Raw genomic sequence first — 26,977 nt, 5'->3', positions numbered from 1 at the left:
GCTACAGTAAGATAAGAATTTAATAAATATGCATAATGGTCAAAGTTGTTAGAGGGAGAATCGTGATCTTAATTCTAAGACTTAAATTTAAAAAATAAATAAATTTTATATATTAAAAAAAAAAAAAAAAAATCCAATTTCATCAAGAATGACACAGCACTAATACAGGCCACTGTACTGGAGGAGTTCCATAACTAAAACCGTCATGGCCTCGTACAACATTTTGTTTCAAAACCTCATTTCTGCTGTGTGCCATCTTGATACGTACAGTGAGTTATATGAATTTGGCACAAAACAATTTAAACGAACTGATTTGAATATAGTAGAATATTCAGCAGGCATGATCAGTATGGAAGAATCGCAGGTTGATTCTCCTTGCCTAGAGGATAGCGAGTGTACTCACATGACAGTGATCTGGACAGGCTGCGAGCCTTCGCCCGAATCCTTTCCCTGCACCACCTGTTCACGTCCTTATATGAGTACAGCTTCAGAAACAGGATAGTGTAGACAGCCAATGCAAAGCCACCGCCAACTAAACAAAGCCAAGAATACAAGAGCGAATGAGGAAAGAGAAAAATCTGAATCTTATATGTGCACACATATACACACACACACACACACACACACATATATATACACACACACACACACACAATTAAAAAAAAAAACAACAACAAAAAAAACCCCACATACAGCGAAAAGGAATGCGTTACCAAGGTCCCCAAATGCAAATCACACGACAATTTTAATAGTGCCACTAGGATGATTGTTCCTCAATTCAAACTGTAGTTCATACAGACAGCACACAACTCAGTTTATTAAAAAAAAAAACAAAAAAAAAACAAAAAAAAAAACACAACAGCCCCAAACTGTCACAGCACAAGCCTATAAGCAACCTGATGACATAGTCTTGGCACTGAAAACGCATGTGTAGGCCACCACAGCTTTATCAATAGCAGCCATATGCCGGGTGGAAATGGCCCATGCAGGGACTCTTGGGCTCGGCTCTAACGCCAGTAGCAGCCTCAGTGGCCTCACCACTGACCTTACTGTCTCATACATGAGGGTGGAGTGTGGCACAAACCCAACAGATGGAGCGCCTTTGGTACCTCCCATTGTGCTAACAGATGAGATAGAAAGAACGTGCCAGAAAAAAGGGTTTACACCAGAGGAAATAAGGCGATATGTTTCCCAATAGATACTGGACAAGCTGCGAGAAGTCTTAATAGCTTTATGAGAGCACTATAAAAGGTAACATAAGGCAATATTAGGCTATGATGTACATGAGCTTATCAGTCTGTGGATGATATTTTAAGTATTAATACAGTGATTAATTAGCAGTGGTTCGATTATATTAATGCCGGCAAACTCACATCATACATGTAGTGATGTATCCTGTGAAGATAAATTGTGATACAAATTCAAGAGATTTGAATCGGTGAAATAAAAAAAATAAAATAATAAAAATCACAAGCATCAGGATGTGTAATCTTAGTTTTTCCTAGCTGCAACTGCATTGTTTAGACAGCAGAGAGAACAATGACATACAATAGTGGGAACACACGGCTTCACCCTAGACGGAAGTAACATAGCTCTAATGGCACGAAAAAAAACCCCACAAAAAAAAAAAAAAAGGCAGATCTAAAAGAGCTATTGTGCAATTGACTGTACAAATAGATTTAACAAGAAATCGGAACTTTTTCAGACTGCTGAACAAAGAAGAGAGTCGAAAAATGGAGGTAGTAGAAATGTTCATAAATGTTTAAAGGGGAACAGAAGTCATTTTTAAACTTGCTTTATTTCTTAACATGTTATTCAATTATGTTTTCGGTTTTAGTAACCCTATATCGTGACTCATATTGGCAACTAATTGCAATTAAATATTATACTTATCGGCCTGTTCGGTTTTTAGCCATGTTGAATTTAGTTTGTTTGGTCCACGGCAGGCGTCGCTTATCCGCGCGATCTTCATGAGACTTGTGCGAGACTTCGAAACATGAAGTGTCAGCCAGGTGTCAGTGCCGCCATTTTGAAAACTGTTTTCCAAACGAAATATTGCACAAAAACGAGTTTAAATGACGATTACTGCCTACTTTTTTCAAACTTTCCTGATTGCTATCAAAACAGACAAAACTTCCAGCTTGATTACATCAGCATTCGAAAGAGGGCGCGTGCGTCTTTTGACAACGTTGGCAGATGTCGGTCACTTTGATTTCCGCTGTACGTTTTACTTCCGTCCTACGATGTCTCGCACAGGTCTTGACGAATCTCGTTTACGGCCATTGCTTTGACATATGGACTGATATATTACAGAGCATATTTCAAACACTCAACTTGCTATAGCAGTGACAAAATAGCTATCAACAATGCATTCCTATGTTTAATAAAATGAGAAATAGAATTTTGATTAAAAAAAATTTGCCTTCAGTTCTCCTTGAAAAAAATGCCTAGGTTATTAACTTTCATTTTCAATAAAAGGAGTATTTTAGTTAATAGGCCATTATATTTTACTCTAATCTTTATACATGTGGGTAAATAATTACTGTTAAGAAAATGAAAAATTGAATATGTTGATAAAGAATAGGAAAACTTTTTTTGATGAAAATTTTCATTTCAATTTTTCTTCAAAATATCATGGGAAAATTGAATCGTGAACCCAGTATTGTGAATCGTGAACTGGGTGAATCGTTACATACCCACGTATACAATAAGTACATGACACTCTGAGGATACCCAGGAGAAAGCAGTCATTGCGCATTCCTCACCTGGTGTTATAGAGGGCAGCTTGAGCACAGTGACCATCGGAAAGCACAAGATTACGGACATATTGACAATATGAATAAGGAGACCAAGCTGCTCACTGAAGGTTTCCTGGATTTGGGGGGGGGGGGGGGGGGGGGGGGGGGGGGGGGAAGAGAGAGAGAGCCCTCAGATTTGCTTCTCTTATTTATATTATTAAAAAAATAAATACATTTTATATATTTGCTTTTCTTATTTATATTATTAAAAAATAAATACATACATATATATCACACACATTAAAAAGTCAAGATAAGAGATTGAGACCATGTCCTGCATGAGCGCTATACAGCTTTACTTCTGTAATGGTTTGGGTTTGAAGCTGGCAAACTTACAGTGGCTAATTTCCTCTCTGTGTACAGCGCCACAAGTATGAACACATTCGAAACTGGAAGAAGACAGATACATTATGAACCACTGGCCTCGCAAAAAACAAAAAAACAGTATAGTTTTTAAAAATGATAAAGACTTGCATACTTGCCAATTCTACCAGTTCTTGCAGTAGTCTACTGCTTTTGACAGGTGAATACTGCCTACTGCTTTTAGTTCTAAAAACTACTGCATTACAACATAATCAGCGAACACTTGGATTTTCTCTTCCAACCTCGCTTCAGCCATTTTCAGCACAGGGGACACAATGTCAAATAGTCATATTAAGTGAAGCCAAGAGCCAATGGAACGGTGTTCTCCATTTAGTTTTACTTCATATGGTTGCTTTGTTTCCTTGGCTGTTTGAGTATTGATCGTTCAACAGAATATTACACAAAGTATTATTCTGTCACTTGTTCAGTTGGCACTAGAACTTTGTCTAGAAGTTCAGCACTTCGTGTATCTGACTTTCGCACTCATTGCACGCCTCTTTAGACAAGAGTGTTTTGCTAAATGCCATGTAACGTTATGTAATGGAAAGGCGCAATAATAATGGTGAATCTAAACTGTATCGCTCTATCGCACCATTCTAATGGTTCTTGCCAATCAGCCATGAGGTCACATAAATCGTGCCAGTGTTTGTATTTAAAAGTTTAAAAAAAAAAGAAAAAAAAAAAAAACCCCAACCCCTCGCAAGGACAAGTTCAAGGTGACTTGCCCTGTGTCTGAAATCACTCACTCATTCACCACTTCCTACTCACTATATAGGGAATTACTATATAGAGGACTATATAATGAGCTCATTGGTAAAATGAAAAAACCCCTTTCGGACACTAGTCCATCGCGCTGGTATTTACGTCATTACTGTCGCACAATTAAAACGTGCTAGATCAGTCAGCTGGTGGGTTTTCAATATAATAAATACATGCATGTGCTTTTGTGATAAATACATATTATACTGAGTGGATTTCCCACATTAATCAATCAATACAAAGTACCTGCATCTTTCAGTTGTTTTTTTTTTTTTAAATCAAGGCTGAATACTTTATTCTTTTCCGCTGCCTTTTATTAAATCAAATTTGAGACTTTTAATTTGATTTCTTTAAGCGCGACTGCAATGCATGATGGGATATATTGCCTTGGTTAGTGACCATAGGTTGTACACTACTTTTCGTGATGCATTGTGGGATACTTTGAGTGCACTATATAGGGTGTAAATAATCCTCACTAAGGTTTCAGACAGCACTACAAAATGGCATCCCCACTATACAGTGCCGTATATAGTGAGTAGGGAGCGATTTCGGACACAGGGCTGGTCATCAGATCATCCAGCATCTAAGCATCGAGGCAAGGTGAGAAGCATGCTTTTCGTGAAGTATGTCGGTCTGATTTCCCAATCAAGTTTCTTCAAATAATGCAGGAGAATGCACCATTTTACACCCTTAAAGAGAAATTTTTTAATTCTGGGGTTTGGGAGTGCATGCCCCCGCCCCTCCTAGCAGGGCGCAATTATGCCATGCAATCTGATCTACCGCTTTTCATTCTCTGGGAATTGACAAGTATGGACTGGTATTACATTTTTCTTATAGTCCCACAAACTCCCATATTTACCTTCCATCTTCTTGTAACTACACATTTCTACAAGTTTAACATTAATATCTGAATAATAAGATGGACATTTAATGGATTAATACAATATGAAGAGATTTACTGATAAGTCACAAATACAAAATCACATTTATTCAGAAGTGGTGCCAGCTATTTTATGCCCCAAATCAGAAACTTCATCCTTATTTAAGCACAAATAAATTTTTGCTTCCCCACCCCAATTAACAATCTAATCTTGCATTGCTCTAAATAAACGTCCTCCTTGCCATTTCTGCAACTGCCCGAGTTGATCCATATCCATGCACAGATAAGCACAGAGAGATTTATATTCTAACAACCTAAGAATCTCCTCACAAAAATGCTAAACGTAACATTTACAGTACTTTAAAAAAAAAAAAGGAAAAATTAAGCAGCAGACACCCGTTAATTAATTATATATGCACAAAGTGATTTAATATGCATCTGACATACAGCAGCACTCAGCGGCAAAGGAGCTTTTTAGTATGTCACCAATCAAAACAGGGTCAACCTTTTGCCCTCGAAATTAACCCAGTGACAGGTGTGATATTCACACACACACACACACACACACACGATGGAGCTGAAAGTGTGCTTAGCAGAGACTTACCAGAGCAAAGATAAGCAGAAGCAGGAAGGAGAGGGGAAAAAAAAAAAAAACCCACACCACACACACCCCCTTTCATCCAGTAACAGAATTACTTCTTTTGAAACGGAATAATTTATTTTGGAAAGAAAAGAAAAAAAAAATCCTACACAGTTCCAAAAGTACAGATGGAGCATCATGATGCTCTTGGCTTGTGCTTGAATAAAGACTCGAATACAAAAGGGAGGAAGTTTTTCTCTCTTTGAAGCCCATGTACAATCTCTCCCTCGTAGATATTTTTTTTGGTGAGTATGTATTTTTAAAAAAGCAGCTCACGCAAGACTGACAAGTTGTCGGACTGCTGTTTGCAGAAATTACGGCTCATATAAATAATAAATAAATTTTACCCTAACACTTAAGACTGAAAGATGTGCGTATTTATCTAAATGCTTCCTTCAACTTTAAGCATACAAGAAAATGTGATAACAGTTCCTATTTAATAATTAACTACTAAACAAACTAAGAGAATGCTTTACAGAAGCGCAAGATAAGCATACCGATGACCAGGCATGCAGCAGGCCAGCTATACGGGTCCTTCAAGAACAACGACACCACCTGAATGGGGTCCACGAGCACACCATACCTTAAAACAGTATAAAAGAAATTACAAAAGGTGACAAAGTGACTTTTGTATTTACTTAGCGGTTCTTATTCAAGTTATTCACCGAAGGCAAAGTGAATATCAGTGAACAATAACTGAGATGATTATTAATCATCAAGGTTATTATTCACAAATATTCACTGAGCCTGATAATAGTTTTAGTACAAATACACAGGTGATTATTTAAAAAAAAAAAAATTCAAACTTCAAAAGCAGCATGCAAATGTAATAAAAAGTCACGGTGCAGACTTGTATGACTTATCTATGCCAAGTCACATAAAATATTTTTTGAAATGGATAAAAATAAAATCACAATTCCACCTTACCTTTGAATAGTTTTAGACTAAACTTCATAGCATCTTTAGCGCTTTTAGGAACAGCATTTTCTTTCATCATTTGTAATTCTTCCTCACATATGGTGATGAAGCGATTGGCCGCCATTTTGCTGAGTCACCCGAGGTGATTGGTCGAGAAATCCGGACTATTTCTTGATAATCAGCGCGCGAGTTTCTATAATCACCTGCGTATTTATACTAACTACATTTATGGAATTATCCTTATCAAACAATCTCTACCTCTGTCTTTTGCTGTAAACCAATAAACGTCCCTCCTTGTCTCACCTGCACATCTGCTCTAACCGTGTCTCAAAGGTTTGTTTTGCATGTGAAAAAGTGTTTGCATGGCTGTGACTAGAGCTGGCAGCTGGAACGTAACTGCTTGCCTACAGTGGAGTACAACATGATCGTAGCATATGGTGCCCTCAGCATGGGGCTCGGGAGTCCAACTGAGTCAGAGCTGGTCGTGTGCATGCACCCAGCAACCTAAACATCTCTACTACTCCTATCATCATAGTTAATAGTTAGGTGGGGTCTTAGACATATGGTACCTACAACAAGTGTTCTTTATTTCACACTGGCCTCTCACGCCAGCCAAACCTGATGCCAAAGAGAATTTTTAATGAAGAAAGCAAACTGAGCATCATGAAAATTGGGCAAGTGTGTAATGTTTTCAAACCTGAGAAGGTTTTCCAAGAATAGACGTGCATTGCTCAAGGTCTGTAAGACAAGAAAAAAAATAATTGATACAACACGAATATTAATAGCATTTCACAGCACTGTAAACAAGAAATAAAAACAGACTGTCACCAGTCGCTCATTTTAAAATCAAACTATATATCTGCTTTATTAAAAGTGTTCTATGGAACAGTGAAAAAGCCTGAACACTATATATAAAAAAAAAAAGTCAACCATGTCTCTATAGTAACCTTGTAAAACCCGAAAGGCAGAACGAAACATCTCAAACGTATCCATCTCCGTTTGGTACTGATAAGGAACAAGCTAATCTCAGCTTGGGTTCATGAAGAGGAGCCGTTTCAGGAAATCTATTCTTAGGTGTCACTTGGCATTAATTGTGTCCCCAAACACAACGTAGAACAAATGATTCATCAAGTGCCAAGTGAGTTCATGCCACATACTTCAGGAAGATCACTCCTTTCTGAGCTATCTAAATGTATCCAGGGAATGATGCCCCAGAATTGCCAATGAGATTCTTTCAAATGGATTATAAAATCATGTTTACATCCACAAAATATTCCAGTTTTTGTCCTCATTCCGAAAAAGACAATTGTGGCAGCAAGGGTGTGGTTGAACGTCAGCTGTGAACGGCAAGGAGTCAGGTTGAACCAGCAGGTAACATGTGATGAGTTACACTTGTGTCTAATTACTGTCTGTCTATTAACGTGTGTCTTTCAGATAGCCAGTACCGAGAGAGAGAGAGAGAGAGAGAGAGAGAGAGAGAGAGTTCCCCAATGTGTGTGGTGTGGTGTGTGTGTGTGTTAATCACTGAAAAGTGAAGTGAAAAAGAAGATAAATGCACCTTGAATTGTAGCGTCTGTCTCCAGTTCCTCATTTTCTACCCATCCAAAGTTGCTACAAAAATATTCCTACTATACCATTTACATGACTAATGCAAATGAATATTTGACAAATATTCCAGTTTACATGCAGCCATGCATACGTCGATTGACATAAAATGCTTCCATGTTGGTGTGTGTGCGCAACGCAGAGCTGACTAAACGGGCAGGAAGCCATGTGTCGCAAACGGCCATAAAAACCCCAGCTGAGACGTGTATTCTGAACGTGCTGCATACATGTCCAAAGAATGCTCGGAAAACCATAATAATTAACAGTTATTCCATGAAATTGAGTCGTACATGAGCCGATAGCCGACGAAGCGCATAGCACTGAGCTGACTATAAGCCATGTGTGACGAGATCGAGTGTAATAATAGTTTTATTCTATCTACAGTCACTGGGTTTTGAGAAACGGAGCAATTTTATTTTTTGCAAAGTCGATAAATAAAATCTTCATACAAAACATCCAACAAAATCATTTCTGCTTGGAAAGTAAACAAACCGGTGAAATGACAGTAGCAATTTGTGAAAAATGCTATAATAATTCTTGGGGGAAAAAAAAAAAAAAGTTCTTGCCATCAAATACTTTTATTCCATATTTTGTCGCTTAGTTTGTTTGTTTGTGTGTGTGGGGGGGGGGGGGGGGGGGTTGAGTTTTTATTTCGTCCTTGGTTGGTTCAGCAACACGTTCTGCCATTTTGTTCTTCTCTACTCATGGTAAATGAGCTGATTGGCTACACTACTACTAGGCCATCAGTGTGTGTGATTGCTCAGATCCGGTGAACATGGATAGAATATCAGGATATCCCACGTCTTATTAGGAAAAATTTTAATTCAGAACATCCAAAGGGAATATGCTGTTTACATGACCAGTATTAAATTATGAATATTGCCATATTCAGATTAATAGTGGAATATTAGCATGCATGTAAATGTACTGAATGCTACAGAAGAAAAACACTTTACACGCCATCAAGCAGGTCATTACACTAATAAACAGTATTGCCTCAGTGGCTACTGTAGTGTCATCCTGGTCATAGGTGGCTTTACTGTTTGTTTTATAAACATGGTCATGTTATAGCTGGACTACCCATCATGTGACAGCAGCACAATGCATAAAATACAGGTCAAGAGCTTGAATAAATGTTCACATCAAACATCAGCTTACTCTTTAAATCTTCAACAGTCCTGCTTTGGTGAACCCGAGCCCACTGTAGTCTCCAATTCTTGTTCTTGGCTGATCGGAGTGGAACCTGATGTAGATTCTGCTGTTGGAGCCCATCAGCCTTCTTGTGCCTTCTGATTTGTTTTTCTGCTCACGCTGATGGAGAGTTGTTAATTGAGTTAGCCATTCTCCTCAGAGCGCTCTCCTTAACGAGGCATTTCTACCTGCAGAACTGCAGCTCAGTGGATGCCTTTTTGTTTCTTGCACCATTCTGAGTAAACTCTAGAGGCCAGCAGTTTGTGAAATACTCAAACCAGCCTGTCTGGCACCAACCACCATGTCATGGTCAAAGTTACCGAAGTCATGTTTTTATTTTCCCCCCCCCATTCTGATATTTGATATGAATCATTACTGAAGCTCTTGACCTGGATCTGCATGACTTTCTGCACTGTCAACTGATTAGATAATTGCAAGAACGTGTAACGGTGCATGCGTTCCTATGCTCACGTTCACGCAAATCACACCTAGGCGCAATTTAGCATAGTCAGTCCACCTACCAACATGTTTTGGCAGGTCAGAGAAGTTGGAAGAAACCTACACAAATACAGGATGCACATGCCTGCTGGGCCACCGTGCTGCCTACCGTAAAATACCAAATAATAGCCGAGTTCCAATTAACCGCCGAGTTCCCTTTAACGGCCGGGTGTACGCGTGTGTTGTGACAAATAAAGGCCGGTTCCGAATACTCGCCGGGGTCTAAAAAAAAAAAAAAAAAGCGTCCGAACGTTCTATCTAGAATCTTGAGGCCCAGCACTTTTCTGGTTTTCTGGTGTTTAAACGATTTTGCATTGCATAGTTTTCTACCGAAACAATATGAATGAATGAATGAATGAATGAATGAATGAAATTATTTCTATAATACTGTTTACAACATTTTGTTACGTGATAATAAACATGCCATTTCAATGTTATAATCTTGGTCTACCGTAATATTTCTTGAGGAATGCAACTCCGTAACTTTTGACAGATGTCTTAGCCACCCCTTTGGGTATACCCAACGAAAGCCAGCGTGTGTGGGGACATTGAGGACTGCGGGTTTCCAAGGTTGGACTGCTGCTTCTGTTAAACGACCTAAATTGCCGAATGCATGCGTCAAAGCACACACTGAGTTTTATTAAAGACCTTATACCATTTCACTTGCCCTTACCCATTCGGATCTGGAAGACGCTTTACAAAAAAGGTGAGAGCGTTCTAACATGCATTTCAGTCTGCTCGCGGCCAATCTAATCCAAGGGGCCTTTTCAACAAGTAATCTGTCGTGCAAGTTGGGCAGAAGCACGCGTCAGGCAGGCAACATGTAGCCTACAAGTCAGTAACCTATTCAACTAACTTTCATCCGAACTTTAAGTTTTCTACGGGGTCGAGCCACCGTACCAACTCACTCGGGGAATAGGCTCATATCCGCCAAATAGGGAGACGTCTTGGAGAGAAACGTGAGAATGCAAGATGACAGTATGTAGCCACTGCAGGTCACTTATTTTTCAGCATAAGAAAAAACCCTTTGGTTTGACACTTCGCACCCTAATTATGTTGCTTCAACGTCGCGCCCTCCATGCAATTTCAGATTGACAGACATCGCGAAGCGCAAAGGGTGGAGGCTGCATGGGTGAGGGTGATAGCAAGTGACCATAACTTTGCAGAGTAATTAAATCACAGTGCTGCGCACAGACAATGGTGTGGTTTCTTGATTATTTTGTAAAGCATGCACTTAACTAGTCATTAACAGGAAAAGGTGTGTGATTTATCCTTTATCCACCCCGACTGTGCCATGCGAAGATGCATTCTGCGTCTTCAAAATTCCCCGAAGTCGGCACCGTGCTATCTGTAATCTAACTCTAAACAGACTGTAAGTTATACTGGTTAAAAGTAGGCCTATCTGAGAATGATTTTTTCCCTGTTTTGAGGTAGATTTTGGGGAAGGTGTTTGTGAAGAAGGAATCAATCGCCTGTTCCAAATAGCCGCCTAGTCTCTAATACGCGCCGGGTCTCTTACGTGATTGAGACAAATAATCGCCCGGGCTATTATTTGGTATTTTACAGTATGCACTGAATTGGTTTCCAAATTTCAGATGATGCATATTTAAAAAAAAAGTCAGTTTATGTGCAACTTATAGCTACATAACTAAGAAAATACACTATATGGCCAAAAGTTTGTGGACAGCTGAATATCACATCATTAGATGCTTACTGAATATCCCAGTTCAGATTTAGTCAATTTTTGCTGTTAAAAACCTCCACTCTACTGGGAAGGCCTTCAACTAGATTTTAGATAGTCACTTTGTGCACAAGAGCATTGTCATGCTGGAACAGCTTTGGGTCTGTTAGTTCCAGTGAAGAAAAACTGTAATGCTCCAGCATAAACAGACATCCTATACAATTGCATGCGTCCAATTTTGTGGGAACAGTTTGGGGAAGAACCACACATGGGTGTGATGGTCAGGTGTCCACTAACTTTTGGCCAAAGAGTGTTTAGCCTGGCGCTGACTAAAAGAAATTTCTCAGCCAGCGTCCAAGTTCATTATTTCCTTACTACAAAGCCATCTGTGTTGACCAAATATTTTATAACGGAACTGTGCAGGGAGGTAGATCTCGAGACATACCATTACATTACAGGCATTTAGCAGATGCACTTCTCCAGAGCAACGTACAATATACCCAAAGGAGCAGTTGGGGTTAAGTGCCTTGCACTTCAGCCATTCCTGCTGGTCCAGGGAATCAACCTGGCAACCTTTTGGTCCCAAAGCTGTTTCTCCAACCATTAGACCATGGCTTCCCCCATGGCCTACCACAACACTGAACTAAGGCAAAAAATGCACAATTTTTTTTGACGATGCAGGCACAACTTAAAAGCAGAACACCCGATGAGTGTAAAACGTGTTAGTAAGTAATCATGTTATTTTTGGAAAAAAAAAAAAGCAAATTAAAAATAAGTGCTGGATAAAAATCCATCTCTCTTATGTACATAAAGCTACAAATTTCATTGTACAGTGGCCAAATGTTTTTGAGATATGTTGCCTTGCACTTACGATCAGGTACCCAGTGGTGGTATACGGATATACTGTACGTCATACGGTCACAAAAGCTATTAAAATCAGGTCGATGCATTACCATATTCTCGTAAAAGTAGACAGCCTTTCGATTCCATAAAACTGGTGAAATTTAGTTCCCTCTGAAATTTGGTCTTTGGGATACATGTTTATTTCTGTAATATCTCATCTCATTATCTCTAGCCGCTTTATCCTTCTACAGGGTCGCAGGCAAGCTGGAGCCTATCCCAGCTGACTATGGGCGAAAGGCGGGGTACACCCTGGACAAGTCGCCAGGTCATCACAGGGCTGACACATAGACACAGACAACCATTCACACCTACGGTCAATTTAGAGTCACCAGTTAACCTAACCTGCATGTCTTTGGACTGTGGGGGAAAACGGAGCACCCGGAGGAAACCCACGCGGACACGGGGAAAACATGCAAACTCCACACAGAAAGGCCCTCGCCGGCCCCGGGGCTCGAACCCAGGACCTTCTTGCTGTGAGGCGACAGCGCTAACCACTACACCACCGTGCCGCCCCTCTGTAATATCTATTTAAAAAAAAAACAAAAAAAAAACCCATTCTGTGGCTGGGAAGTTATTTAATTTGAGGGGATTCCCTAGCAAATAATGTGCATGAAATCGCTTGCTTCACGCAGAAAACGTTGGTCCTGCATTTCCTTTCCAACATAACATCTTTGCTTCTCGCTTTCCGTTACTGTAGTCAGTCTTTCACGTTTCATTCGCATCCTCCATTTTCCTTTCCTGTTTCGAATTTGTATCCCACAATGCCTTGCGTGAACAGGAAAAGCCCACCACGTGACATGACGTAGTATCTTGAACTGGGTCATAGTGAAGCAAGAAAGAACAGTGGAGAATTTAGGGCCACATGACCCTAAATTCATTAATTGTTCCATTTAAAAAAAAAAAAAAAACCCTAATAAAAATTGGACGTTTGTGATTCGAATTCAGTAGCTTTCGGTCAACTAAACAAAAAATAATTGGGTATCAGGGAAAATTCTTTTTATGACCTGAACCTGTAAAATCTGAAAGGCAGTCTACCTTTAAAGTATTTTATTATACTCAGCTTTAAAATTTACACAAATTACAGTGTCAGCAAAACCTTAATGAAATTGTGTCTACCTGAGTTTGAACAATGTAAGCCTCAACACCAGGCATTGCCCAAATGCCCAATTTGCCCAACCAAGACGCTCAGGCAGAAACATTTTAGCAAGTTAGGCCCATTCGGGCACACCTATGGTCGGCTTCTTTAAGCACAAAAATGATTTTTCGAACGAGTACGTTACAAAAAAAACCAAAGACATATTAACCAACACCCTCACCTCCCCTGTGATCGCCATTTTGTTTTTTTTCTTCCTGACTCGTAACGGCAATTCTGATTGGCTTGCTTCAGGCGCACTTGTGCTTTTCATCACTACGAGTGGTCGCTGGTGCCCTCTACGTTTTCCAGGGTTGACTTCAGGACATCCACATGTATGTAAAAAAGCTAGTGGTAAGTACATTCAATGAATGGAAAGATATGCTTTTGTTTCTCAAATAAACCACACCCTCTACAGTAAACGAGGAGAATAGGTTATTTAATTTCCTCCTAAATGCAATGGCAAGCTGAATGATGATTGCAGTACTGTACAGACTCCGGTTTTATAAATGTTTTTAGTTTTATAAAACATCTTTGCAATATTGCTAGTCATTCAGAGGCAAAACAAAGTGTTTTGTGTCCTAAACTCAGTATAAAAAGATGTATTACGTACTAGCACTGTACGCAAGTCTTATATATATATATATATATATGATACTGATTTATGTTTCCAGGGCTTGTCTTGTTCTTCTGTTGCAAATATAAAAGAGTTTTTAAAAATTATTATTTTTTTAAAACAGGATAAAGCGGCTAGAGATAACGAGATGTACTTTTGTCGAAATAACTCAATTATACCCCTAGAAAACCTATATCAGTATTGCCTTGAACTGTGTACTTGAAAACTTGCTGAAATACTGCAAAATTTTAGGGCAAAAGGAAATTCGGGGGGGGGGGGGGGGGGGGGGGGGATTTCCGGCCATTTAAAGTGTCAAAAGTTAACGTTGAGACCTGCAATGTGCCGATTTGCTTTTCCACATCAGATGGACGTCTATTTTGCAACATCAATCTTTTTCCATTCTTCAACAATGGCCTCTTTTAGTGACTGGATGCTGGATGGAGAGTGATGCTCAACTTGTCTCTTCAGAATTCCCCATAGGTGTTCGATTGGGTTCAGATCAGGGGACATACGGTACATGGCCACTGAATCACTTTCACCCTGTTCTTCTTCAGAAATCCAACAGTGGCCTTAGGTGTGTGTTTAGGATCATTGTCATGTCGAAAAAGTGCACGACGACCAAGGGCACGGAGTGATGGTAGCATCTTCTCTTTCAGTATAGAGCAATACGTCTGAATTCATGATGCCATCAATGAAATGCAGCTCCCCGACACCAGCAGCACTCATGCAGCCCCACATTAGGACACTGCCACCACCATGTTTCACTGTAGGCACCATGCATTTTTCTTTGTATTCCTCACCTTTGTGACGCCATACAGTTTTGAAGCCATCAGTTCCAAAAACATTTATCTTGGTCTCATCACTCCAGAGTATAGAGCCCCAGTAGTCTTCATCTTTGTCAGCATGGGCCCTGGCAAACTCTAGGCAGGCTTTTTTGTGCCTGGGCTTTAGGAGAGGCTTCTTTCGTGGACGGCATCCATGCATGCCATCCCTCTGCAGTGTACGCCGTATTGCATCACGAGAAATAGTCACCCCAGTTTGGCTTTCTCCTTCTTTAGATAACTGCAGTGAACTCGCATGCCGATTTTCTTCAACCCTTCTCATCAGAAGACGCTCCTGTCGAGGTGTTAACTTCCGTGGACAACCTGGACGTCTCTGTGAGATGGTTGCAGTTCCATCCTTCTTAAATTTTTGTACCACTTTTGCTACAGTATTCTGACTGATAAGTAAAGCTTTGCTGATCTTCTCGTAGCCTTCACCTTTGTGGTGGAAAGAAATTATTTTCTTTGGGGAATTCTGAAGAGACAAGTTGAGCATCACTCTCCATCCAGCATCCAGTCACTAAAAGAGGTCATTGTTGAAGAATGGAAAAAGATTGATGTTGCAAAATGTCGCCAACTTGTTCATTCCAAGCCTAGAAGACTTGGTGCTGTCATTAAAAATCATGGAGGCCATACAAAGTACTAGATGGAGTAGTTTTTGTTGTGGGGTGTACTCATTTTTGCACCACCCTAATTTGAGTAAAACTGAAAAATGTGTAATTGAAGTTATATTATTAACCTTACTTTCACGTTATAAGTTAAACAGATGTTATATTAAACTTTGTCTTGTCAACATTTTGGAAACTGTGTGTTCATTGGGATATTGTTTCAAATGTTACTTTTCAAAGGGGGTGTACTCATTTACGCTCAGCACTGTATAATTATTTTTTGGTAGAGTTTGTCATACATAAGCAATATGCATTTGAAATAAGGGCGTGAAATGACTTATGAGCCATTTAAAAACTCAGTTTGATCTTTTTTAGACAAATAATCAGCTAGCAAAACAATACTACAATATCAGAAATAAATAGCAGAATCGGAAAGCTTTGACAAGTTTAAAAATGTGGAGATACAGAGGGCCGAAAATGCTCCAAAGCACAATTTAAAAAAAAACAAAAAAAAAACAAAAACAAAACAGATTTCTATAACGGGCGGCATGGTGGTGTAGTGGTTAGCGCTGTCGCCTCACAGCAAGAAGGTCCTGGGTTCGAGCCCCGTGGCCAGCGAGGGCCTTTCTGTGTGGAGTTTGCATGTTCTCCCCGTGTCCGCGAGGGTTTCCTCCGGGTGCTCCGGTTTCCCCCACAGTCCAAAGACATGCAGGTTAGGTTAACTGGTGACTCTAAATTGACCGTAGGTGTGAATGTGAGTGTGAATGGTTGTCTGTGTCTATGTGTCAGCCCTGTGATGACCTGGCGACTTGTCCAGGGTGTACCCCGCCTTTCGCCCGTAGTCAGCTGGGATAGGCTCCAGCTTGCCTGCGACCCTGTAGAAGGATAAAGCGGCTACAGATAATGAGATGAGATTTCTATAACGCACAAGTGGTAAATACGCAATTGTGGATCTTCAGTTGCAGTAGTTAGTTATCTTGTCCCAAGAACAATTCCTGAAAATTTCATGCATCTAGTTCAAAAGTTATTGCTTATGGAACTTCAGAGGTTTTTTGGCAAAATGAGCCACGCCCCTTTATTCATGTCCCTATATCTGAAATTTTGCACACTGTTTATTAGGACGAATTACCTTAATCTTTGAAAATATGAAGCAAATCTGATCCAGTGGATTGGGGGGGGGGGGGGGGGGGGGGGCATTTTCTGAAATCTGCCGATGTGAAACAGAAGACCAAGAGCCATGGGCTGTGTCCAAGGATTGTTCATTCACTCCAACAAGGTACACAGTGACTCATGTACAAGAATGAAACAATACTCATGAGCATACGTGAACTGATACACACTCTTAGAACAGGAAAAAGTGACAGACTGGCACAGAGGTTTTTTTCCAACTCATAAGTGTTCCTGTACAACCAGGCTAAAGTTACAATCTGATGGTAGATGGAAAAAAAAAAATCTGACTCACCAGCATGACAACGCACCAGTTCAGAATGCCTCTGTAATTTTTGAAACTGCTTGCAGAGCTCAGCATGGACTCTTGCAACCTGTGACAGCTGTGAGAACGGAAATGAAGCAATCCATTTAAATCAAGCAACTAAAATAGGTCTGTAATGCGTGGACCACATACATGGCAGGGGCGTAACTAGGATTTTTTTTTTGGGGGGGGGGGGGGGGGGGGGGGGGAAGAGAAACACTGACTGGCAGCCTGAGTACATTATGTAACAAAAAATAATTACCATTCCTAGTTTTAGGTAGCTTAGAGACCGGCTCTTTCATTATCGCGGTTTCTTCCACGTTTTCTTGGTGTTGTAGAAACGGCACTGAAACTTAGCTTCGAAACCACAAAATGCAACTTTGATGAAAAAAAAAAAATATATATATATATAATAAATTGCTTACCTTTCTTCACGTCGAAAGGAGGAGGAAAGTTTTGCTCGTTTTGACATGGCGAATTATTAACACGAGGAAATACTCGTAATTCGCAACTAAAGAGACTGCAGCTACACTGGCAGCTTGACCGTGCTTTCTAGTGCGATCGTGTTGCGCTTGCACAGAACTGTGTCAGTCCTGCACGCCTTGGCTCGTGCACCTGAAGGTGTGCCCCGGGCTGCGCGTGCCAAACAAGCTCCGGTGTGCGCACTGTTAACAAAGAACACCTGTCTTTAATCAATTAACTATGTTTGGGCTATTTAAGGACTGCGCCCATGCAAGGACGACGTGAAGTATTACGCTGCATCTAGTGTGCCTTACTGAGCCTTGTTGACCACCTGGTTTTTCGACTCCTGTTTCTCGTCCCTTGAGCTTGTATAGTTTTGCCTCTGATATTCTCTCTCTCTCCCCATGGGTTTCCTCCGGGTGCTCCGGTTTCCCCCACAGTCCAAAGACATGCAGGTTAGGTTAACCAGTGACTCTAAATTGACCGTAGGTGTGAATGTGAGTGTGAACGGTTGTCTGTGTCTATGTGTCAGCCCTGTGATGACCTGGCGACTTGTCCAGGGTGTACCCCGCCTCTCGCCCGTAGTCAGCTGGGATAGGCTCCAGCTTGCCTGCGACCCTGTAGAACAGGATAAAGTGGCTACAGATAATGAGATGAGATATTCTCTCCACGCCTTGATTACGACTTTGCCTGCTGTTTCGGACTGTTTGCCTGTTGTGTGTTTTTCACGCACTTTATGCTCATATCGCACTGTGTATTATTTAATTATCTGCACTTACATCCACCTCTCCCGCACACACTCTGACAAACTGGGTTTTCGTGCCCAAACCACAGGAAGTCCATACAAGGTTATAGAAACCCTAATGAGACCGAGGTGACAATCTAGTTTAAAAAAAAGGGTAGAAAAATTACAGTGAGCACTTTTCTAATATAGGTTGTTTTACAATCAGGGGACAAAGTTTGTCACACAGGGGTCCAAAATTCAAATTGATTCAAACTGGTTCTTGTACCAGTTTTTAAGTGAAGGACAAGTTAAAGAACAGATTTCAGGTAATTTTTTGACGTGTGTGTATGGTAGTTTTGTGTAATCTGCTATAAGATAAAGAAGATTAAGTGTAGCTTTAAGCAGGGCTGGGAGAAACAAATGAAGTGATTCTCGGAGAGGACATTTGTGTTAGTTTTCTCTAATATTTATGTTCCAATATCTTGACCACATTTTAGGATGAAAATAATCATTTTAGATATGTTATTTTATATTGAAAAATTAGCTGTCTCGGAGAGGACATTTTTTTGACACAATTACATACTAATTTGATCAAAATAGTCTGAAAACTTACTGGCATTCAACATTAAAACTTAACTATGTTTCCAATGATATGGAACCAAATATTTGTTTTATGGTATAAAGAATGATTTAAGTGCATCCCTTTTGGAGCTACCTGTGGTTATACATATTAAAAAAAAAAAGGCACTTTTTCTAAATGATGAGTAATTTTGCTAAATATGACATATATAGCCATACATTCACCAAAAATAACGTTATCACCAAATTTTTTTTTGCATGGTAAATAGAGCGATCACAGGGCTACAATAAACAACCAAGTTTATTTAGTCAAGCCTTTTGATACTGAAGACAATAAGTGTTAAATGTGATTTTTAGCTTGCGTACCCTGATTGTAAAACAACCCATATTCTTATGCAGCTACTGAAAAAAATGTATGGTCTGACGGGGGGGGGTGGGGGGGGGGTGTTAATCACAGGCACTCCAGGACCCCTCCCTAACTACGCCCCTGTATCAGAGCATTTTTTAACATAGTTACTGGGAGACCAAATGGTCTCCCAGTGGCCAGATTTGGTCTCCTAGTCAATGCCAAACCAGCTTCACTGGGAGACCAAATTTTAAACCAAGTTATGTCTTATCATTTGGTTCAATCAGTTGCAATTAAATTAACCAAGTACCATGTAAGTATACATCTAATAAGGAAAACAAAGATCTATGTTAGGGCGGCACGGTGGTGTAGTGGTTAGCGCTGTCGCCTCACAGCAAGAAGGTCCTGGGTTCGAGCCCCGTGGCCGGCAAGGGCCTTTCTGTGCGGAGTTTGCATGTTCTCCCCGTGTCTGCGTGGGTTTCCTCCGGGTGCTCCGGTTTCCCCCACAGTCCAAAGACATGCAGGTTAGGTTAACTGGTGACTCTAAATTGAGCGTAGGTGTGAATGTGAGTGTGAATGGTTGTCTGTGTCTATGTGTTCAGCCCTGTGATGACCTGGCGACTTGTCCAGGGTGTACCCCGCCTTTTGCCCGTAGTCAGCTGGGATAGGCTCCAGCTTGCCTGCGACCCTGTAGAAGGATAAAGCGGCTAGAGATAATGAGATGAATGAGATGAGATCTATGTTATAAGATATACACACACAAGATCATGTTGGTTAAGAAAAACAAAACTAAAATTTGGTTACTGAGATGGCTGATGTCAGAATCCGATGTCATTACTGTGCAACTTTGAGTGTCTTTGACATAACATTTGTGCTTGGTAATTGCTCTTGATAGCTGTGTAGTCACTGTAGTGTGTTTGTCTGTATGGTGATTGGTGAACCATTTTGCATCACAGAATATGCCGCAGCGGTGGAGCCGCATGGACTCTGGGGCCTGTGATTGTATTGCCCAGACCAGTTGATCTCCTAGTGGAAAATCCTTAAAAAAATGCTCTGCCCTGTATGGACTTATCTGGATGGCATATTCTCTGTGGTTATAAAGAAACCTAATAAGGAGAACCAGTGCATTAGGCATCACTAATCAATGCATTGTGTTATCTGGTGTGAGGACACTGGACTGAGGGCTCTGAAACATTAGTTACAAATTAACTTAGCTGAGCGTGATTAGTCTCATCTCATCTGTAGCCGCTTTATCCTGTCCTACAGGGTCGCAGGCAAGCTGGAGCCTATCCCAGCTGACTATGGGCGAAAGGCGGGGTACACCCTGGACAAGTCGCCAGGTCATCACAGGGCTGACACATAGACACACAACCATTCACACTCACATTCACACCTACGGTCAATTTAGAGTCACCAGTTAACCTAACCTGCATGTCTTTGGACTGTGGGGGAAACCGGAGCACCCGGAGGAAACCCACGCGGACACGGGGAGAACATGCAAACTCCACACAGAAAGGCCCTCGCTGGCCACGGGGCTCGAACCCGGACCTTCTTGCTGTGAGGCGACAGCGCTACCCACTACACCACCGTGCCGCCCAGTGTGATTAGTTCAAAAGATAAAATATCTGCACACTCAATGTCATTCTGTGCTCACTGTTACTTATTTTTTTTACTGATTTAAATTTACTATTCATCTTTGCACTATGCACCAAAAGGGAAATCCTTTCTGTGATGAACAGCTAAAATCCAGATTCATACACCAGTAATATCACTTGTAAAATATCTGAACACTGTGGTGCACACTGTATACTTTATATTTATTTAACTATTCCATACTTGACATACCTGGATTACTTTGCACCTATTTTTTTGTTGTTTGCTTGTTTGTTTTGTGTATACGCTTTTTTTAAAATCTGTTTTGTACTATGAGAGCTAAGTGAACCGGAGTCAAATTCCTCGTGTGTGTTCACACACCTGGCAATAAATGTGTTTCTGATTCTGAAAGTGAGCTGACTCGTGCTGTTATACAGTCTCACACACACAACTGTGAAATAATGGGCTACATCTGTAAAAGTGGGAACAGTGTAGTATTAAACATTCTGGCAAAATACCACCATCATCACAAATACACAGAAGTGAATTGATCGAGTCTCCATGAAGGGAGAACACTTTCAGAACAACCCCTCTCTCACCTCAAGTTATCATTCCGACTCTCTTTTCGCTTGTTCTCAGGTGTGTGTGTGTCCTGTCGCTTGTGTTTGGTTTTAGTCCCTGTGGGGTTGTGGAGATCAGCTGAGTTCGCGACATTCAGAGGCTGCACGAGCTCGCCCTTGGTGTTGGTGATGGTCGCGCGCCGTCTGCTCCGAGTTCCAGGACGGAAGATGTTCTCATCCCCCATGAGCACGCTACGCTGTCTCTCTGAGTGGGAGAACCAGGCCCGGATAAAGCATAGTCCACGCATCGGCTTTGCTTATGAACAGCCCGTGCTGGAGTTTTGAACAGGGTGTGGTTTTTTTCCCACGTCACAACTTCCCATGTTTCCACACGTTCAAAACATTCGAGTAGTAAAGCACCACTTCCTGCTTCGAACCAATAATAATCCACCTCGAACAGTGAAAAGGGGGCAAGACCAGGGGTGTAGTGGGCGTGGTACGCGGGGGTACAAAAAACAAAAAAAAAAACAAAACTGTCATTCAATGGCGTGAGTTTATACGCTCTTGACAGCCAACGTCAAATGTAAGTTACACGGATTTTATTTTTTCACTTTCGAGGCAGCACGATCTGTCGCTTTATGATCTTTGAAGTTCTAATGCGATTTTTGCTCAGTATAGGCCTATGATTTTGAATAGCCTAATAATAACAGTAGGGTCTCTCTCTCTCTCTGTGTGTGTGTGTGTGTGTGTGATTTCCGGGCGTTCATGGTAGCAGCACCGAGAGGGCAACAGAACTGATCTAATCGCCTGCCTGGTCATCCTTACGCGGATAATTTCACCCCATACTGTATTATATATATGATTTGAAATTCATAATCTTTGTGGCCTCCCTGTTTAGTGTTTTGTTGTACATCCAAAAATGTGAAATGACAATAAATTTAAAGAAATACTCAAGTCTTTAAGAAGGAGTGCATGGTAGGGCTTAAAGGGATAGTTCGGGATTTTTGACATGAATCTGTATGGCATCCCCATCAATAGTGTCGTGCAAACACACTGACTGACCCCTGACAGCATCCTGTGAGTCCAGTTCTTGTCCAGTTTTGGTCCAGACGAAAGTAGTCCGGCAAGTTTGTTGGGGTCACGAAAGTAAAACGTTTTTCGTCTCAAAACAGTATGTGTTCAAAAGAGTGATATATTTGCATCACAAAACCGTTGTCAAATAAAAAGTCAGACCTCGAAATCGCTTGGCACTATTTTCTCTCCCTTCTTATCACTGCGTGCTGCCGCCAGGTGACCGCCACGGCTGCTTCATTCATTGTTTACTAGTGATGGGAATTTCGGCTCTTTCGGCTCTTCTTACTATAAGGAGCCGGCTCTTTCGGAAGAGTTTTTATAATTATTTCTCATGACTTGTACAGTCACATCGAGTACACATATCAATGCAAATTAACACGAAGGGATTTACTAGACCAATTTATATCTGGAACTATTTTCAGCCACAGCACAGGCAAAGCACCGCTGCAGGCGTAAAGACACCGCGCAGCGCCTGAAAACGGGTTTTCAGGCGCTGCGGACCCGTTTTCAGGCGATGCGCACCCGTTTTCAGGCGATGCGCGGTGTCTTTGCGCCTGCAGCGGTGCTTTGCCTGTGCTGTGGCTGAAAATAGTTCCAGATATAAATTGGTCGCCCCCAATACGCCCCCAAGCACGGCAGGCCAGAACTGAGTTCTCAAACTCTTTATTATAGCTTTTTAGCTTAAACTATTCATGTACACGCGCACACACAAGCCTCCTGGTTGGAGAGAGTCTCCTTCCTCTGCTCTCTCTCTCCTTTTTATAGGGTGTGGTCACTGGAGAAGACACACAAACACAGGTTAACTAACATCGGGTGTAGTGATTCTGCCACTTACCTTCCCTGACTCTGCCCTCCGTTCACAGACCGACGCTTGACCACGCCCCCGCTGCCACAATCACAAAAGATGAGTATGCAGAAAAGCACCTCATGCCCACTGTGAAGTATGGGGGAGGATCGGTGATGCTGTGGGCCTGTTTCTCTTCCAAAGGCCCCGGGAACCTTGTTAGGGTGCATGGCATCATGAACTCTTTGAAATACCAGGACATTTTAAATCAAAATCTGGTGGCCTCTACCTGAAAGCTGAAGATGGGTCGTCACTGGGTGTTTCAGCAAGATAATGACCCTAAACATGTGGCCAAATCTACACAAAAATGGTTCACCAGACACAAAATCAAGCTCCTCCCATGGCCATCTCAGTCCCCAAACCTCAACCCAATTGAAAACCTGTGGGGTGAGCTGAAGAGGAGAGTGCATAGGAGAGGACCCGGGACTCTGGACGATTTAGAGAGAATGTGCAAAGAGGAATGGTCGAATGTCCCTCTCTCTGTATTCTCCCATCTTGTGAAATGTTATAGGAGAATATTAGCTGCTGTCTTGTTGGCAAAAGGGAGTTGTACAAAGTATTAACATCAGGGGTGCCAATAATTGTGGCACACATGATTTCATGTAAAAGAATTATTTCTTAATGTGGGATTTTTTCCCCCACTGAATAAATGCACTTGAATTAAAGGTTGGATTTTTCTCTTTTTTTTTGCATTGTTGTCCTATATTATTTAAAAAAAAAAATGAATTTATTAGAAGCCTAAGAACATACTGTATCTTAACGAGGGGTGCCAAGAATTGTGGAGGGCGCTGTAGATACCTAAACTATAAATAATAAAGTAATAAAAATAAAATATCAATAAATAATAATAATATGGTCACAAAATTATTGTTAATTTAATAAATTATTATTGTTAATTTATTGGGGCGGCACAGTGGTGTAGTGGTTAGCACTGTCGCCTCACAGCAAGAAGGTCCTGGGTTCGCAGCCGGCGAGGGCCTTTCTGTGTGGAGTTTGCATGTTCTCCCCGTGTCCGCGTGGGTTTCCTCCGGGTGCTCCAGTTTTCCCCACAGTCCAAAGACATGCAGGTTAGGTTAACTGGTGGCTCTAAATTGACCGTAGGTGTGAATGTGAGTGTGAATGGTTGTCTGTGTCTGTGTCAGCCCTGTGATGACCTGGCGACTTGTCCAGGGTGTACCCCGCCTTTCGCCCGTAGTCAGCTGGGATAGGCTCCAGCTTGCCTGCGACCCTGTAGAACAGGATAAAGCGGCTACAGATAATGAGATGAGATGAGATGCCTTCTGGTGGCTTCTGGTGCATTCTCAGCTAATAAATTACTAACCACTTCCCTGTAAAATACTTGCAAAATGTGTATGAAATTTCCCTCCAGATGTGTGTGTGTGTGTGTGTGTGTGTGTGTGTGTTTGGCTTTTTCAATTACCATCTGTAGTACGCTGCCTGGCTCTGTAATATAAGTACGTTGTGTAATATAACTACATATGCTATGGCGTGGTCACGTGGTCTGGCTCAGCCAGTCAGTGTACGAGAATCAATCAACAAATATGACATCACTTCTGGTCATGCTAGAACTGAATCGAAGACAATTTTGTGGTGGAATAATTGGATTAGCAGCAAATTATGGGCAGCGGAGATGATATATATCGTTTGAACATTGAAAGGCAAGGTTTTTTTTTTCTGGGATTGAGTAGCCAGCGCAGACCGTCTGTGTAGGTGGGGAAAACCACTGGTCACCGGCACTTGTGGACATCTCTGTATATATTAGTTTTGAATGTCTATACTATTCTAGTTAACTGGCTTGCATTGCCTGAATCCCTTTTTCTGTGGACGGTGTGAGAATCTTGTTGGCACAACTTCGGGTTTGAGTATAACGCAACCTGTGTAGCCCAAAAGTTTGGCCTGTAGGTTCCTTACAAAGCAGTCAGGCTCAAAATGGTCCTCGCAAACAGCATAATTTCTACCAAAGGATAGAGTGTCTAAAGTGTGACCTGTTCCCAAGTTGTGTAGCCATTGTTTAGGAAGTCATTTATGTTGCTTGGTTGTCGGCAATGGAACACAGAAAAACGCTTTCCCTTTTTATCATGATTATTATTTTTGCAACCATAGGCTTTACACGGCGCTATTTTTCAGCAATGTTTTGTACACCTGGCTATATCGTGGTGTCAGGAGCAGCGAGCCAAGCAAGATACAGGAGACCTGTCAGCAATTCTATGTCATGCTTACCTTTGACACTGCCTACAAAATGGCAATTGTTGGGTTTCACGTGATCTCACATCCGTCTCATTAGTTATTCAAAACTTTTGCTGGTGGTCTCCCAAAGCTCAGTTGACAAAGCGTTTATATGGAGAAGGTACATTGCTTGCATGAAAAATGCCTTACGCTTGCGTTGTTTTAGGTTGTTCGAATTGATCAAACCATGAAACTGATAAAAGTTTCTTCAGGGTTCTCCGTGAACAAATAAAAAAAAGGGTGAACGAACACAGGATTTCACAAAAAGACGTCGAGAAAGGTGGCTTTTGAACCTTTCACCGAAATCGAAGGAAGCTGAGTCGAAGCATGCTCAGGTTTGCAGTGATCACTTGGTGAAAGGTTTGTATATGCCTCTCAGCTATGTCCTTACACTCAAAAAAACCAACATGGGTGTCTGTTACATGAACCTAAGTCTAACATGTAACGGTTGACATTTAGGTCACTCAACAAAATTGTTTCTGGCTAAGTTAACGCATTTTACTTGGGTGGAAATACTTTCCATAATTTTATTATGTTCACTGAGCAAGTTATTTGCAAGTTATTTTTTTGAGTGTAGTGTTTTCCAAGTACTTTTCTTGCTATGTGTTATTTTACGGTACTTTTTTTAGTCATGAAGCGCTAAAGTCCCCGGCTGTTTCTTTGTTTACTCCTCGCAAAGTCCATATGCATGAAGGTCGCGACAAAATTCTTCCCCAGCCATACAGTTACAATGCGCCGTGATCACTTCTCCATCTTGTTTAACTAAGATCCAGGTCTTTAAAGAGGTTTCTGATGATCTTTGTGAATGATTTACCTGAGAGATAAGAGCCAACACAAGTGAGAATCAAGTGAACTGTTGTTTGTTTACACTTCAACTTGCAGCGCTTCGTTGTCAAGACACGAATGAAAAGCTTAAAAAAACATACTTACACGGGCAAAAACAATACAGGATTCATTCGGCAGCAACTTGATACTGAGTTCCTTTACCCAGCCACATACAAAAAAATTGTAAGCCTCCATACTCTTCCATGCTTTCATCTGTTTTGCGGTGTAGAAGGATGTCTGCAGCACCAGATAGTTTGAGATGTTGGGAACTCGACTGAAGGGTAGTTTTCGAGATCGTATGAGAAATCCTTCTTTCCCAGACTGTAGGGGTCAATTCCATTGCACATAGCAATCTTCTGAATATATCTAAAGCGAGCAGTGGCTTCTAGATTACGAGCATACTCCGATAAGTTATCGCTAGTTGTTTGCACTAGGCAGCCGTTTAGACCACCAGCTATTTCACTTCTGGTAAAACTGCTCAGAAAAGTCACGTGACTGAAACCCAGCAATATGGCTGCACCCTGAAGTGGAACGTCAGTGAGCAGGAGTACAAAATAATTTTAAAGCACTGCTTTATGGGACACAGCGTGACAATACAGGGTAGTCAAAATGCATTTGTGCAAAATGTGTAATATTTCTACCCTATGCATATTTTTCGCTATGGGTACCCTTTAACTCTAGCAGCTCAACCTATTTACATTGAACCCACATAGAAGTGGGAAACAAGGATGTAAAAAGAGGAAGAAGGCCATACCATGAACTTTGGCTCCACTGCGTAAGTCTTGTAGCCAATGTGTGACACTTGAGAGGCCCAGTGATGAAGATTTGCTATGGTTGATTTCTTATTAAGCGCTGATGAC

At 41.2% G+C, this 26,977-nt stretch overlaps 1 protein-coding gene and 1 long non-coding RNA gene across 3 annotated transcripts in view; one reads left to right on the top strand and one right to left on the bottom strand.

Moving 5' to 3' along the window:
* dgat1b (diacylglycerol O-acyltransferase 1b) overlaps positions 1 to 21,553 on the bottom strand; it is a 30,083-nt gene extending 8,530 nt beyond the window's left edge. The window contains exons 1-7 of the mRNA XM_060921904.1: positions 21,188 to 21,553; positions 16,876 to 16,963; positions 7,056 to 7,096; positions 5,938 to 6,023; positions 3,135 to 3,187; positions 2,766 to 2,871; positions 404 to 532 (exon numbers count right to left, since the gene is read on the bottom strand). Of these exons, the coding sequence (XP_060777887.1) occupies positions 404 to 532; positions 2,766 to 2,871; positions 3,135 to 3,187; positions 5,938 to 6,023; positions 7,056 to 7,096; positions 16,876 to 16,963; positions 21,188 to 21,456 (772 nt within the window). The 5' untranslated portion in view covers positions 21,457 to 21,553. The remainder of the gene's footprint in view (positions 1 to 403; positions 533 to 2,765; positions 2,872 to 3,134; positions 3,188 to 5,937; positions 6,024 to 7,055; positions 7,097 to 16,875; positions 16,964 to 21,187) is intronic.
* An 11-nt stretch (positions 21,554 to 21,564) lies between these two features.
* Positions 21,565 to 23,731, top strand: LOC132886808 (uncharacterized). Of its 2 annotated transcripts, none has more exons than XR_009654724.1 (2): positions 21,565 to 21,731; positions 23,086 to 23,731. It is a non-coding gene; the product is annotated as an uncharacterized LOC132886808 (long non-coding RNA). The 2 variants fall into 2 exon arrangements; XR_009654725.1 differs by having other exon boundaries at positions 22,988 to 23,731.
* Positions 23,732 to 26,977: the final 3,246 nt, after the last annotated feature.

Source organism: Neoarius graeffei, chromosome 5, assembly GCF_027579695.1.
Source record: "Neoarius graeffei isolate fNeoGra1 chromosome 5, fNeoGra1.pri, whole genome shotgun sequence".
Taxonomy (NCBI): domain Eukaryota; kingdom Metazoa; phylum Chordata; class Actinopteri; order Siluriformes; family Ariidae; genus Neoarius; species Neoarius graeffei.
Note: the sequence above shows the minus strand (reverse complement) of the source record. Positions and strands in the feature narration are given on the sequence as shown.